The sequence below is a fragment of the Lasioglossum baleicum genome, chromosome 13 (genome assembly GCF_051020765.1).
Source record: "Lasioglossum baleicum chromosome 13, iyLasBale1, whole genome shotgun sequence".
NCBI lineage: Eukaryota > Metazoa > Arthropoda > Insecta > Hymenoptera > Halictidae > Lasioglossum > Lasioglossum baleicum.
Window position 1 is genome coordinate 14,146,199 of NC_134941.1, and position 15,251 is coordinate 14,161,449.

At 46.8% G+C, this 15,251-nt stretch overlaps 1 protein-coding gene and 1 long non-coding RNA gene across 3 annotated transcripts in view; one reads left to right on the top strand and one right to left on the bottom strand.

Moving 5' to 3' along the window:
- Anne (polyamine-transporting ATPase anne boleyn) overlaps positions 1-15,251 on the bottom strand; it is a 21,095-nt gene continuing 5,844 nt past the window's right edge. The window contains exons 1-11 of one of the 2 annotated variants that reach the window (XM_076437189.1): positions 8,532-8,668; positions 7,741-7,825; positions 7,418-7,645; positions 7,201-7,337; positions 6,977-7,133; positions 6,710-6,914; positions 6,274-6,612; positions 5,209-6,157; positions 4,605-5,097; positions 4,310-4,491; positions 1-4,236 (exon numbers count right to left, since the gene is read on the bottom strand). In XM_076437189.1, coding sequence (XP_076293304.1) covers positions 2,816-4,236; positions 4,310-4,491; positions 4,605-5,097; positions 5,209-6,157; positions 6,274-6,612; positions 6,710-6,914; positions 6,977-7,133; positions 7,201-7,337; positions 7,418-7,645; positions 7,741-7,825; positions 8,532-8,655 — 4,320 coding nt within the window. In that variant the 5' untranslated portion in view covers positions 8,656-8,668 and the 3' untranslated portion in view covers positions 1-2,815. Of the gene's footprint in view, positions 4,237-4,309; positions 4,492-4,604; positions 5,098-5,208; positions 6,158-6,273; positions 6,613-6,709; positions 6,915-6,976; positions 7,134-7,200; positions 7,338-7,417; positions 7,646-7,740; positions 7,826-8,531; positions 8,669-15,251 lie in introns of those variants that run through there. The other variant, XM_076437190.1, reaches the window with a different exon arrangement.
- Positions 10,954-15,251, top strand: part of LOC143215242 (uncharacterized) — a 12,509-nt gene continuing 8,211 nt past the window's right edge. The window contains exons 1-7 of the long non-coding RNA XR_013010333.1: positions 10,954-11,088; positions 11,506-11,617; positions 11,684-11,788; positions 11,869-12,734; positions 12,859-13,668; positions 13,785-15,049; positions 15,125-15,175. This is a non-coding gene — a long non-coding RNA (uncharacterized LOC143215242). The remainder of the gene's footprint in view (positions 11,089-11,505; positions 11,618-11,683; positions 11,789-11,868; positions 12,735-12,858; positions 13,669-13,784; positions 15,050-15,124; positions 15,176-15,251) is intronic.

The window sequence follows — 15,251 nt, forward strand, 5'->3', positions numbered from 1 at the left end:
ACATGAAATACATACTTTGTTATTCGACAACCGCTATATCTCAACGTAAGCATAGCGTCGCAGGTAGTAGAACAACGCGCTTAAGTATTTACTTCGAATTGCGTAAACAAGTACAGTTAAGTACACACTTATCCCCCGTCGTGTTACACAGATTAATTATTTATCCGCGAGGACGAGGGTTGAGAGATCTTTGCGCAACCTCGCGGGAGAACGCTTTCCCGCGTTAAGTATGATACGTTGGAATTAAACTAGAGCTTAGTTACATGTCCCCATCATCACACCGAAAAGAACCTAACTGGATCCAGTTCCCGCGACGAGAAAACGATTCCATCGATACGGAATTTCTTGAAATATATTAGAACCGATAAGATCATGCTCCACCGATAAAAACCGATCACAAGAACCGGGATTGCTCGTCCCGAGAACTGGAGTATCGCCAACAAATTTCACCTACAGTTCTCTAGTTAGACACAAATCCATCCGGAACCGCGTCCGTCTATTAAATTCATAAAAAAGAGAAAACAATGTTCGACCGCGTCGGACGCGGATCGTTGTTAGTTTAATTAAGTATCTGGGAGTGGAGACGCGAAGGGCCAGGTTACAAGCTGGCCTAGGGCTACTATGAAGCTCCCAGAAGGATTCGTCGATCATCGAAAGAGATGAACCATTCCTTATCGCTCAACGATCGGCAGTCAACTTCGTTAAACCACCTCTAAGTACTGTTTCCTCTGAGATGAGGAATGTGGACTCTGGCACCGAGCAAGACAAATCGAACGTTTACAATCCTGGACACTTTCGACAGCTGAAGCTGTCCTAAGTCAGTTCCCTTTCCACTGCTAATCGAATTGAAAAACTTCTTTATTTCTCATTATTCTTTTATGGGACTTTGAGCAACTTATTTGTAGCATTAAATAGCAGATATAATTTCTACTGTATTTAGTGATTTGGTTGTGTAGTAAGTTTTCAGATTAAGACTTTGCTGTATAAAGTGTTCTTGTAGAGCAAGTAACTAGTAGATGATTTTCTAGGCATGCTACCTTGTCTACAAATTTCGCACGGCTTTTCAAGATAGAAAATCTGATTATCCTATCACGTATCGTTGCAGTTTTCTATTTCTATGCAAACCATGGCCGCCATTGGATTTGTCTTGCTCAGTCTAACCAAATAGTTTCTTCATAGACCGCCCTAGACCCACAGTGGCGTCGCACTACGACGGCCGTCACTATGACGACCAAATAAACCACATCTGACGCCTGTATATCAGGGATCGGGAGAACATCTATCTTCTATCTACTTCGGTCGGCCTGCGGTCGGTACAGTTCTCTTCCGCGTATTGAAGATCCGTGCCCGTGCCGCAGGGCGAGTTAAAATTTCATCATCTAAAATAAATAACACTGACGATATAATACTTTCTCGAGAGGGTGTGGCTCACACCGCTCGAATACTAGCAAAAAAAAAAGAAGAGGAGTAGTAGTAGGACGAAGAGAGATCGGGTCAAAAGGGACCCGCGCGGATCAAGCATGGCGGACGTATATGCCTCTTCATCTTGTTCTGCGTTTTTTCTTCTTCTTCAGATGCATTTTGCGTCGGCCATCGAGCTAAATGCATCTCGCGACGAACGATAAGCTCTTGTCCCATCGTTCCTCGTTCTGAACACTTTTTCCAAGTCTTCTGGGTCGCCATTTTGAATCTGCTCGAATCGTGGCGCGATTTCTCCGCTGAAACTCGGCCCCGTTTCTGGACGGTCGAGCCGCGAGCGGACCTGGGCGACTTAAATCAAGTTAAAACAATCAAAGAATAGTCCTCGAACAACCTGGTCATCTTCCAGTTAACGTTGTTCTAGAACAATTTCATCGTAAATGTACAATTCTATAATACAACCGCGAATCTTCGCTATCTACAATGTTTCTTCGATCGAGACGGTCGGCCGACCCTAACTGCCGAGCTGCAAAGGCTTTGGAGACACTCTCGAATAAATCGTATGCAACACAGCCCAATGTATTGTAAACGTGAAACAAGATCTTGAAGTTTATGTAAAAAAATGTCCAGTCTCCCCGGTACTGCTCAACGTTCAAAGAAGATTCTAGAAGAATCGTGGCGAGAGCCCAGCCCGGCAGCGAGAGAAAGGAAGCAATCTCTTCGGTAGCCTAAATACAGAGAATGAAACCCGCGAATCTAAATACAGCGTCTAAACACACTGTCCAACAAATTTCAACTTTTTGCGATTCTTATACAGCTTTTGCGCTGATTCCGAATCTGTCCTTAATTTCTAGTGATTAGAACCTTTTTTGTAATTCGTAATTTCCTCAGAAACGAGAAAATTTTTATCAATTGTATGCCTATATATTCTCCAACAACTGTACATTAACAAAACCGTAGTAGAATTTTATTTCGGTTTAAAGGAAATGAATAGCGGACATATTTAGTAGACTGTATTCAGAATCTTCATCACGAGAAGTCTTAATTCACATTAAAGTTGAAAAATATGTCTTTCCTTCAAAGTCAAATGTCTCAAAAACTGTTAAAAAACTGTATAAGAATCGCGTAGTGAAAATTGAATCGTTTTTGGACAGTGATATCCTCGCCCAGGTTCCGCGGGTTCGACACACGGACGGACCGTGGCCCGTGATTGTCATGGGACGAGAAATGCAGTGATTAGTGGAGATCCTTCGTGGTGTCCTAGTCTACGATCTCGGGTCAGTCGATCAGCCACCGGACCAAGTCGCGCGATCCATTGTAGATCATCCACTGTGTGCATCGTCGATCGAACAGCGTCGTACCGTCGCGTCGTCGTATACCGGAACGACAGCCGTCACTACGACGGCAGTATGTCGAGCTCAAGGACACTCTGCCTGTTGGGGGACAGTACGTCTTCGCTTTTGTGCACTAGGACGTTCTTGAAGTCGCGCAGTTTCTGCGGCTGCAGCACCGTCGCGGAGTTTCTCGGCAGGGTTGCTATCGGGTTTGTGCTGTAGGTCTTCAGGGGCTTCTCGTACTGGTTGATCGAGTTCTCGCATTCCGAGTTGTGTCTCCTCTTGCCTGTCGGCTTTGCGTTCTGTTTCGCGTCTCTCTCCTCAAAGCACGGGACCGTTTGCATGGACATGGTGTTCCTGCGATCGTTGAACAGCGACCTCGGGTTCAGGGTCACCTCCCTAGCGGACCCGAACTGCTTGAAGTTCGCGCACACCGGGCTGTTCATGAAACTGGTGTCGACAGAGCGAGGCTCCGCGATACGTTTCTCGATCTTGATCTCGGTGACGTTCTGACGGATCAATATGTCCGGCGCGGCTTCCGGTAACGGTTCCTGCGAGATCGGCGGCCATTTCATATCGCGTGCCAAGTCGCGTTCGATCGCCAGGAATTTCCTGCGAGACTTGTCGACGTTGTGCCAGCGGTAGCGGAGTTTGTTGAAGACCAGATAGTCGACGAAGAAGTACTCGGTCAGGAGAGAGACGACGAAGTTCGCCCCGCCGTAGCCGATCAGGATGAACCGGAAGCTGACGCCCTCCGGAAGTTCCAGCTCGAACCAGTCGACCAGCCATTCGAATGGGAATGTCGCTAGATAGACGGAGAACAGGCTGAGGAAGATGAAAGCGGTCAGCAGGCCGTAGTTCGTGAATAAAGATTTCCTGTACGGATGACCTTTCGAGAACGCCACTGCTAGGATGATGTACTGCATCGAGCTGATGATAAAGAGCGTGTAGTTCTCCGTGCAACCCACGTCGTCCTTGTTCTCCAGGGACTTGGCCGTAGCGTTGAACGGCTCGAACCATTCCATTTGTTGCAGGTGCCACAAGCTGCCGCACTGAAAGATCGCCACGATCAGGATCTGAGTGACTAGACTGAGGATCGGCGTCGTGCTGATCAGACTGTTCAACGGCGTCGTCTTTGCCAGAGGACCGTCGTACGCTTGCGTGTGACCGAAGAAGAACGCGAAGATCGAGATGATGAAGAGATCGATGTACAAGAACTCGATGTCCGTCAGGTTCGACTCGATGCTGTAGAGTAGCATCACGGAAATGAACTGGGTGAGCGAGTAGCTGGCCATGTACTTGAAGATCCCGAACGAGGTGACCAACGCTGCCCGTCCTTCACGGATCACCGTTAACACGGAGGAGATGTTGGTCTCGCGGCTGGTAAACGGCGAGGCTACCGAGGACTCCGTGTCGGAGAGAGATATTCCCGTGTGGGCCGCCTTCAGGGCTCCGCAGTCGTTCGCGCCGTCGCCCACCATGGCTGAAAATGATCCTTGATCAGCGCTACTGAATTCTAACAGAGCCAGGGTTAAGGAAGATCAAGACTGACATACCAACATAGTAGCCCAAAGACTGTAGTTCTTGAACGAGCTGCTGCTTCTGGTCCGGCGACATCCTCGCGAAGATTGCGCCCCGGGTAGTTAACTTAGGGATCAATTCGGGGTAGTATTGTTTCACCAACGCCCACGTCTTACCCGTCAGCGCGAACACGTACTGATGCTTCGAGCGGTGCAAGCTGAAAACGCGTAACATAAATTGTAGTGCAAGGGGTTAAAGTTGAAACTAATTCTCGCTGTCGATCTGCTTGAGACCGAACACTACCCAAACACGATTAAGCTGACCACTTACTCATCGGATAAATAATTGACATCGTTGAACCCGCTTTCGACCGTGTCTAAGCTAGCTATACTGTCTAGATCGGTGAAATCGCCATGGCCCTTCGGTGAAACCGGCGTCGGTTGGCTGTTGCTGTTCATGAAATAGATCTGCGGCTTGGTCTGCTGATTCTGCTGGGTCGCCGAGACTGCGATCACTGGAATGCCAGGTTTCACGATGTCGCAGTCTCTAGCGACCGACAACGCTGTCAGCATATTGTCACCGGTTACTATCACTGTCTTGATGCAGGCTGCGTTCAGGGCGCTGATAACGGGAGTGGTTTCCGGTTTCAGCCGGTTCTCCATGATCACGAACGCGAGGAAGCTCAAGTCCGACTCGGCTGCCTCGCGACTCAGTCGTTGTACCTTCGCGTAAGGAAGACGTTTCAAGGATTTGTGGGCCAACGCGATCACGCGGTAGCCCTCTGAGGTATAATCTTGCAATATGGCGCCGAAGTCTGCTGGAACTGTCGAAGAAACGGAATTAGCAGCTGATCGAAGAATCAGTGAAATTAAAATTTCAGTTAATCTTGTCTAACCTACTACAATTCCAATAAAACACTCTCGATCGTACGTACTTGATTCGGCTCTGGAGAGGCTCAAGATCATCTCGGGGCTGCCCTTGCAGTACAGATCGTAGTGGCTGGCGCCGAGTGTCCTGGTGATGACGCTCATCCGTTGAAGAGTGGACGTGAATGGAAACTGCCTGACGATACCGATTTCCAAGCCCTGCTCACCTAACTCCGTGGTGGAGCTAGTGAGCGCGGCGTCGAGGTTGTTCAAGGAGATGTCCATCACGTCGGAAGACATGGAGTTTTGTCGGCTGAGCGTGATCCTTAGATCATTCGGCAGCTTCTTCAGCAGCTTAGAGCCTTTCGGTGGCCGGACTACCGTCGGGAACAGCATGGAGAATTTAGAAGTGTCGGACACATCGGGTTCTTCCAAGGTCCAGCCGGTGGATTCGAACATCTTCAAGTCAAGCGGATCGCCTACGGGCTGATTATCGATTATAGTGATCCCGTGGCACGTCACCATGCCGATCAGCAAGTCGTTCAACGGCAGGGATGTGATGTCCTTCGCTGGCAGTTGGAATTTTCTATCGACCGCCGGTACCACGCCCCACATGTCGAGACCATCTTCGGTCAACGTGCCGGTCTTGTCGAAGCAAATGCAGTCGATCGATCCCGACACGTTGATAGTCCGAGGACTGGTGCAGTAGATCTTGTTTTTCTCCAATCTCCGCTGCGCTACCAATCGACCAACCGTCATGGCTGCTGGTAGGGCAGGTGGTACCACTACTGTAATCAAGTCCAACGCCTCCAGAGCGATGTGATCGCCCTGCACACCTCTCATCGCCTTTGTCACGATGGTGTAGATCACGCCGATGCTGGCTATACCCGTCAGAAGAATCACGAACTTGTAGGAGTCTTGCTCGAACTTGAAATCCACCGGCGGAGGGTACATGATGGACCTGACCAGCGCGCCCTTGCTCGTGTTGAAGCCTGTCCTCACGACCACCGCTAGCACCTGACGAGAACAATGATTGGTCGTGTGTTTTCAAAGGATTATCGAGAAATGAGAAGGTGCATCTCGCACCCTTGCAATCCTGGAAACGGGTCTACCCTCCTAATAAGTCAACTTACCTTTTCCGTCCCGTAGTATCTGGTTTGAATGATCTTCGTGCCGCAGAACAAAGTGTGTCTAGCGTGCTCCTTGATGTCATAGGTGATGTCATTGGATGATGGAATAGGCGTTTTGGTGACAGGGACCGATTCCCCGGTGAGCATGGACTCATTGATGATACAATTTCCGGTGAGAAGCACCGCGTCGCAAGGCATCAGACACCCGTGAGAAGGAATGACCAGTATATCACCAGGGACCAGTCGTTCTGCAGGTATCGTTGCTGTTTGACCGGTAGCGCGATCTCTTATCACAGTCACCACGTCGGAAGATTGAATGGTGGATATCAGATTTTGTTGGTTCTGTTTATTAAAATCATTCGAATGTTGTTATTTATCTTCTGTTTCTTACGACTGACTTGTAAAACGAAATTTGAAAGCGAAACAAATGACGACGTACCCGACGATTCTGGAAGGCTGCCATCAATATGCCGACGCTGGACATTGACAAAATAGCCATGGCGTAGTAGTAGTAGTTGTCGGCCACCCAGAGACAGAAACTGAGCAGTTGGAAGACGTAGAATGGATTCAGGACCTCCAGACCGACCAGCGTCATGATGTTCTTCACTGGGATCATGATCTTGTTGCTTCCGTAAACGCAACGTCTGTGGAACGATTATTAATTTTATAATTATCAGTTGATCGACTATGTTTTGATGATCTCTACCTCATGTGCTGTTCATAGCAGTTCAGTCCTTGCATTTGATGTAACGTTGAAGTGAACACATCGACGTCCAAGCCGCGCAGCTTCAGGAACTCCGCTCTCTCGGGGTCCCAGATGTAAGTGAGCTTCTTGCAGTTGAAGTAAACGATGGACTGGACCTCTGCGATAACATAATCAAGTTAATCACGATATTTATAAGCGATACAATCAAACTGTTTGATTCATACTTTTGAACTGTCCACCCGTCAGGTGCAACGACAATGAAGGGTGGAATTCTTCCTTGACTTCCTTGACGGTGATCATGCTATCGTTTTCCATCCAGGGTTCATTGTTCATTAGCGAATCGCCGTCGAATTGCTTGTTCCTTTAAATAAATATAAATAAAATTAAGAATGCTTAGAAGTTTTCAATTGGATAAAGTAGATGAGAGCCAAGTGTACTAACATTACATCTTGGATAGTCAAGGCCTTCAGCTTCTTCACGTAATAGCTGGTATGTGTTCCTTGGAACTTCTCCACGAGCAGAACAGTGTCCGCGTCCTCTAGTCGGCATCTGGAATGAGTGCTTTGCAACATCCATTGCGGTACCCAGTGGAAGACTAGTCTCAGGAGACCCCCGGTGACGAAAATTAGGAACCAGATGATCACGGTTAAAATTTTGCTTCTCTTATACCTGGCGAGATCAACGAGAACAATCGATTACATCGTTATACAAATAAATAAAACTCCCGAAATCTATTTATCGGTTTTAAAAATGTATCCTCGTACCCATAAATCTCCATTTGGTCTTCTTCGCCGGGGTTGACGTAGTCGACGCCATTTTTAAGGTGGAGGACGCCAGGGCTTCTGGCATCTGAAGGAAAATCAAGATTTAAACAAACGCCGATATAAAATACTGAAAATAAGATAATCAAAAGTGGCAGGAGTGGTCGCGGGCAAAATTTACAATATTACGAAAACATTTATGAGACAGTGAGAATGAAGAGGAAAGGTTGCATCTTCAGGTTTGAACCTTTAATCTTATTCTAATCTAATCATCATTTGAATGATGATGTAGATGATGAGGATTTTATTTAATGTGCATTCAAATTTTTTCTGAGGACCGATACAAGAAGTTTCAACGTCAATATTCATAAAGTATGTACATTGTCAATTCTCCTCATCAGACTACAAATTACAAAACCTACGAAGTTGCTAAAGAAAGTGCTGAAAGTAAAGATAACAAAAAGAGTGGCATACAGTATTTCTCCGCATAAAAAGTTGCGAATGATCGATCGGTGAAGCCGGCGGTAAATATAAATACTAGTGGTGTGCGAGACCGGGTCGGGACAGGAACGGGAACGATTTACGGGACCGGGACAGGAAAGTTCAAACTTTCGGGATTTGTTCGAAACTTGTTCGGGATTTCTTACTAAAAAACTTATGACAGCTTTCTCGCAACTTCTATTTCTAACTTGAATTTGAGGGTCCCAAAATGTTTACCGCTTGGAGCCTCCATAGATCTCGCACACCGCTAATAAATACCGATCGACTCTACATACATATATCCCGAGGCTTACCCTCCAAAAGTTCCGTTTTCTGTTCCCGCTGTTGGTCAGCGGTGTTGTTGGTGCCGCGTGTTCCGAACACGCTGTACGCGTTCCTTGCGAAGTTCAAATTCAGTTTGCTGGGCGTGGGTGTCATGACGGCTACGGGTGAGTGTTTAACAGGAATTCTCTCTTTGTGAAATATCAGATACCCTTGTACGGAGCTCGAGTTAAACCCGGTTTGATCGACGGTATCCTTGTTCCTAGTTGATCCGGTGGTCTCACAACTACATCTCCTACCACTACCCTTAAGAAACTACAAATTTATTGTCCGTATGTCCGTGACCTGACTAGTCGTCCAAATTAGCCGATAGCTAGATCGAACCAACCAGGACAAGAGAAGAGTTCGTCAACTGTCCTCGAAGGTAGTTCGAGGTTGGGCCGGAACACTATTGGTAGGAAAGATCGGGTGGCGGGTATCCAGGTGAGACCGGGTAGTTTCCCGACAGATGTACCCGGTTCGAATTGACCTTGGGACGAGGCGTAGAGTTGTTGCTAGCAACAACCCCGTCTGCTACCGACACCGGTTGTCCGCCATCGTTCGGCCCATCTCGAATGTACTCGACCCGGTTGATCCTAACACAGCGTTCTGTTGCATCTGGCTGGCATAAAGGATCCACTGATCCTTTGGTTGACGTCTGACCCAACAGCGAAGGGCCTTGTAGATGGTTCTTCGGTCCTTCTGGACAAGGATTGAGCGGCAGGAGTACGAGGACGTTGAGCTTCGTGACAACAGTTGATGCTATCGCTCCGGACCTGCCCCCGGGTTCCTGGATTCGTGTCAGTCGCCAGGATCGGTCAGCTTTCGCCAGCCAATTCGCAGCGTGATCACGGCTCGTTCACCTTCGCTCATACCGCGACGTTGGCACGCCTGGTCTGAATCTCTAGCCAGCGAACAAGGGCGAAGTAACCGGGGCACTTCGAAGTTTGATTTCTCCGTTAATATTTCCCTCGTCCTACCCCTGATCCTAATTCTGCTGGCCGATCCGAGCTGGCCTCGTCCTCCTGCCCCGCAATCAGTCCTCACCCCCTCTCTTGTATGCTCGTGCCTCCCTTTGTCTGCCTTGTCGCGCGATCTCAAATACATTACGGGTTAGAAGGATATCTTGGGGCGCCGACGATACGTCTCGATCGGCAGATAATCTTCAAAACAATCCAAACCAATCCTTTTTTTTCCCGCGACTACACCCGGTTTCTCTGACTTATCGACTGGGGCGGTAAGTCGCGTTCTATATTATCGATCACTATCAATTCTCACTCACGAATCACAACGAGTCAATCACTCTTATTAGTTTCTTCTCTGTTTTAAGTACAGCACATCACAGTCTTACGGTGGAACGAAGAACCTTGCCGGAACCGAACCGGTGTCGGAGCTAGTCTCTTGGTTTTCACGAGTTTATATATAACTCGGGTTGCGTCAACATTCAGAGTCCGTCTCGCTGAAGGTGATCACACACTCCTCGATGATCGATCCGCCGAGTATCACTGTGTCTCTGAACCGCAATAAAAAAGTAATTCGAACGATATTCTTTCTCACTCTGTGGATCTTGACTTTCCTAAGTAGATTCGCTCGGTTCGCAAGCAAGTACACTGGAAGGGTTGGGTCCTTCAGATGATCCGCTTAAACGACTCACCCTCTTCGGGACTTCTAAGTACAGAGAACACGGTGCAATAGTTTGTTCCTAGCATCTTGCTCATAATGACGATCCGGGTTCACGTGTCCCGTCCTACGTTGTGTATCTACGGTTCCGCGGCCGGCCGGTAAACTAGGAAACGGAAAAGGAAAAAACCAGCTCCCGCAGGAAGTCACTTTGCACGGGGATGTGTTCCCGGTTGCATCGATCACTTCGAATTCACGATGATAGAACCGCGAGAAACGAGGTGTTCACGCTCCAGGCCACCACTGGCACGACTGCGTGCTCCGACATGCACAACAACTCTTTATAGGTATCCTAAGCTACGATGAATCTCCAGCTGGCATACCTCCCGCTCGACGTCGTTCAACGTTGGACGAGGGATATTCGCGGAAAAATTTCCCGCACACTCACACACACGGATCAATCAACACACCGGCGCCGACTGCTCCTTCTCGCACAACGTGCTCTCGCAGACCGTTCTAAGATGGCGACCACACCGGGACGAACCCGTTTCTACGTTACTCCCCGCGCGCCGAATTCCACCAACGTCGCCGCTCTTTCGTCGACGTCGTCGCCGTCTTTGTTGTTGTCTAGACACGAATGTTGCGTGATCGTTTAGATACACGTCCCAAAGACGAATTTTTTCGTAGTTGTCTGCCACTGATGTTGGATCCCTGTGTTCCTTCTCAGCGGAGAAAAGAGCGCGCGACAGCTGCCACACAAAACCGTTCGCCCCAATTACCAACGAGATTCCGGCCGCGAATGCGTTAAGGGAGTCGTTTGGCAGTCACCGAAGACTTGCGCTCTGACTACTCCCGACCCGGTTCGCTCAGGGCCGTACCAAGCGTCCCACAGAGGTTTATAATCGCTGGAACGTGGGCGAAAGAGATGAGGTACTCGAATTTTTATTCGAGTCGCTGATTATTGGACTGCGAATCTTTATGCAAAATAAGATTGTCCGTATCGATTGCAAGGAATATAAACCAAATTGAATGAGAAATCATGTATTGACAATTGACATATCCAATTTTCTAAATTTTCATCTGCTCAATTTTGCTGTAAATGCATGAAGGTCTGCAGTCTAATCATTACGAATCTGATGTGAAAATTTGGAGTAACTGGAATAATTGTTGGATTTATACAGGGAAATTTGTATTCCTATGTTTGTCGGAATGCTGTGTATTCCAACAATTTTTCCAGTTGCCCATCCGCTATTTTGTTTTTTGAAATTTTGATACCAGATTCATAATCAGCAACCCGAAAAATATCCACGTGTTGCCTATTCATTGTTGTAGCTTTTCAATTTGCAGGTACATATTTGCAAGAAATGTTTATGCAGCCATCTTCAGGAAGCTCTAGCAAACACGTTTATGCAAAATTCATCGTGACCTCCGCTCTGTAGTCGTCATTAAAGAAAACAAGGTCACGAAAATTGTCAAGATAATTTTCAAAGTTCTAAAATATTTTTGACTCTTAATTTTTATACAGACACGCAGCTGAAAGGACGCTCTTTAACGCTGTATATCTAGTTTTGCGGATATGATTACTCATGAAAAAGTACGACGAGACGAACAACGTTAATTTCAGGAATAAGTGCGATCATTCTAAACAACGTACATTTAAGAACCTGTACATCGAAGAACCTATTGATATAAATTTTATTCATCTTTCAGAGAGTTGCAAGAATTCACTTTCGGCCACGTTTTGGCGATTCTGAACCCCTGTGGTCGCCGACACGTGGCTAGCGCGCGAAACCGAAACCAGCGTTCGATTTCGCACCGTCAACGGTTTTCGCGATCGCACACGAACCGAATAGCCGCGTATCAACATCGTCAGCAATTCAGCTAACGGTTTCTCTGCGTCGAATGACTCTTTTCTTCTCGGAGTAAGTATTTCGTAGCGGCCTCGTATGTGAGTCATTGCTTGTTCTCGCGGCTGCCAGATAAGCCGACACGATGAATAGTTATTTCAGAGTGATATTCGAGCAGCTTTGATTGTATTAATAGGCGATTAATCGAAAAGAATTTTTCCGTGGAGGACACGCGGGTTTGTTACGAGAAATTATGTAATTGCTTCGGCTCCGTATCGTCCGATAGGTGAGGTAAAAATAGATCGCGAAAGAGAATTCATATCTCGCCGTGTATACATACAGGGAATTATGTAATCGGTGTGCTTCGACAGAGTGCAACGAAGAACAGATCGCTGCTCGAGTGCCGGAGACTTTCGGTTCGGGTTACGATTTATGAGCGGCTTCGCTGAAGCTACTGATAAGCTTCTTCGGTAGTATCTGTCGTAGGCTGTTCACCTTGATCAAAGACGCCGTTAGGATCGTTTAATATTAGTTTGTGATGTTCAACTACTGAAACGAATTTATACGATTTCGAACGAGTACATTGTTTATCTAGAGTCTAGCAGAAACATGTTATTGCCAGAACTCGTAGGCTTGCAAAGCTGGTTTGTTTATCGTGATAAGAGGAACTGTCACGTGAAATATCAAAACTGAGGCAATTGTCCAGATACACAGCCTTCTTGACAATTTGTTAGTAGACATTTATTTTTATCGATTCTATAGAAAGATTAGGATCGTTCAATAAAAGGTTGTGATGTTAAACTACCGAAACGTGTTCATACGTTTGTATTAATATAAATGTTGAATTTTCCAGATAAAATATCTCGGCACGCTAAGGGTTAAGAGGCATCGAAGGATCCCGAGGCAGGTCCGTTGATCTTGATAAATGACCAGGACGATGCAAGAGGCGACGGGCGCTAATCTCCAATTGAGGCGAGCCAGACGAAGTCTAATTCCCCGAAGCGTCGATATTTGCCCTCGAACGGCACGAGCCGGCGGCTTACATTGAATTGCGTAATTTCTGTTATTCGGGGAGCCGGAGTTAAATCTGGTGGCGCCACGTTTGATGTCGTCGTGCCTGAGATATACCCCTTCCAGCGGGTTCTGCCTCGACCTACGACGACGTCGTACTCGTGACTCATCTGTTCCCACACGAAGTCCCCTATTCGTGGCACGAGTACGGCCCTGTTAATTGCACCTCGGCCCCCAGAAATGCATCTTCGGTGTCCCCTGTCGAAATCGCCAGCGGAATGCACCTGTTTTAGGGCCGGCCCGACCAAAACCCAGCCCGATCCAGACGGTTTTGCTTAACCGACCTCGGGATCCATCGCTGTCTCGCTTCCGTTCGTGGCCCGTTCGAGTATTGAACGGCGCCGCGGTCGATACCTGCTTCGAGCTAACTCGGGCCTGCACAAGCCAGCACGTGCCAGCCCGAAAACGTTCACACCTTACTCTTCTGGCCCGTGTGGAGGGGGAACGGTGTGTACCCGTCAGCGGGTAACTACAACCCAACCCCACTCTCTCGCGAAACATGCGCGCAACCCCGTCCATCAAATTCGACGCACCTGGGCGCGATGGAATGCAGCTCGCAGGGGCTGCCACCCGGGAGCTCTCAGGGGATGAGGTGGGACATCGACCGTCTTTCGGAATTTATTTCAGACGATCTGCTGGACCAATCTTTTTGAAATTTTAGAGGCTTGTTAGTACACTATTTAGGTAACTGATCATATTTTTTTTTAGTTGTTAGAATTTGTAAGCGCACGGAGCAGCATAAATATCCGTCGATGATATACTACAACGACTTCTTTGGAAGTGCTGTATAAATAGCCGAGGACTTGAACTCTCGGAGTACCGGCAGAAGAAGAGGAGAGATGACGAATTCGATAAAAGAAAGAAACATGAACTGACGAGGATATATTTTCACTGACATCGCAGCTTAATTTGACCGTTGCACAAAGGTTCCCTGTGTTGCAAACACGAGGTCACTAATGAAAATGATGCTCCATTAGAATTTTCACTTAATGGACCTATTAATAAACAAATTGCGTCGTTGTGCAATGTGTTTCGCTGCGACAGGTCCATAAAAATTGTCGTTTGCATGGGTATATGTATTAGATTCTATAGAAGAGATATTTTTATTCAAGATGGGTCCACTTTGACCCAGCAGCATGATTTATTTAAATTGGAGATTGTTCAAATCGATATACTAAAGAGATCGAGTGTAGATAAAATATATTCAACCTTCACTGGGGTCGCTCCGGCCATATTCAAATTTATGTTGATAATTATTTTGCATTGCTGCAACTATTTGAATATTTACATAAACATTTATTATGTAACGAAGTGTCCAATGCCACAAAGTAGAATAATATTTATTTAGAATTCAGAAAATCATTTTTGTTCTGTGCGTAAACGTATGTTTCCAGACGAATATCTGTGCTGCGAGACTTCCAAGAACCGATGCGGTTAAACATACATTTCCTTGCGAAACAGGGAAACCGTTCTGGCATTCGACAAACGTGCTAATGGCTCCGTATCGTTTGCTTTTGATTTCACATCAAGTTCCTTTATCAGCTCGGACATCGCGACACTTTCAAGTGGAATTTTTCTGCGAACGATCGGCGCTTCTGTCACGCACGCTGTTGTAATTAATAACGACAAGACAGCGGAACTTATGTAAGATGAACACTGTTGAAATCCCATTCCTGCACGCATCCAAGATGCAGTCTAGCCAGCAGGAAGAGAGTTGCATCATCGATTTTCCCTCGACGAGAAATCGCCGGGTTTCCGGTTAATTGGCGCACGTTGACGATTCTGATCTCGTGTATCCTATCCGGAACGCGTTCCACGTGTCCGAGTCGCGTCGTTAATAATTACGAACCACCCCGGAAAAAGGAGCTTTCATCGATCGAACTGCCAAAACAATTTGCATATCTTCCCGAGAACAACTGTCCCCAAAATTCAGAGAACTGTGAGAGTCGCCCTTGCAACAATTACGGACCTGGGTGAGCGATAAAACCATTTTTATATGTATTTTAAAAAAGTTACAGAAATATTACATATTGTACAAATCATTCTAGCGAAGTTAATCAAGCGTTTTCTGTTGCGGATCAGAGAACTGTGGCAGTCATGTGAGCGACAAATCTATTTATACATATATTTATTTAAGAGAGTTACAGAAATATTATATATTGTACAAATCATTCT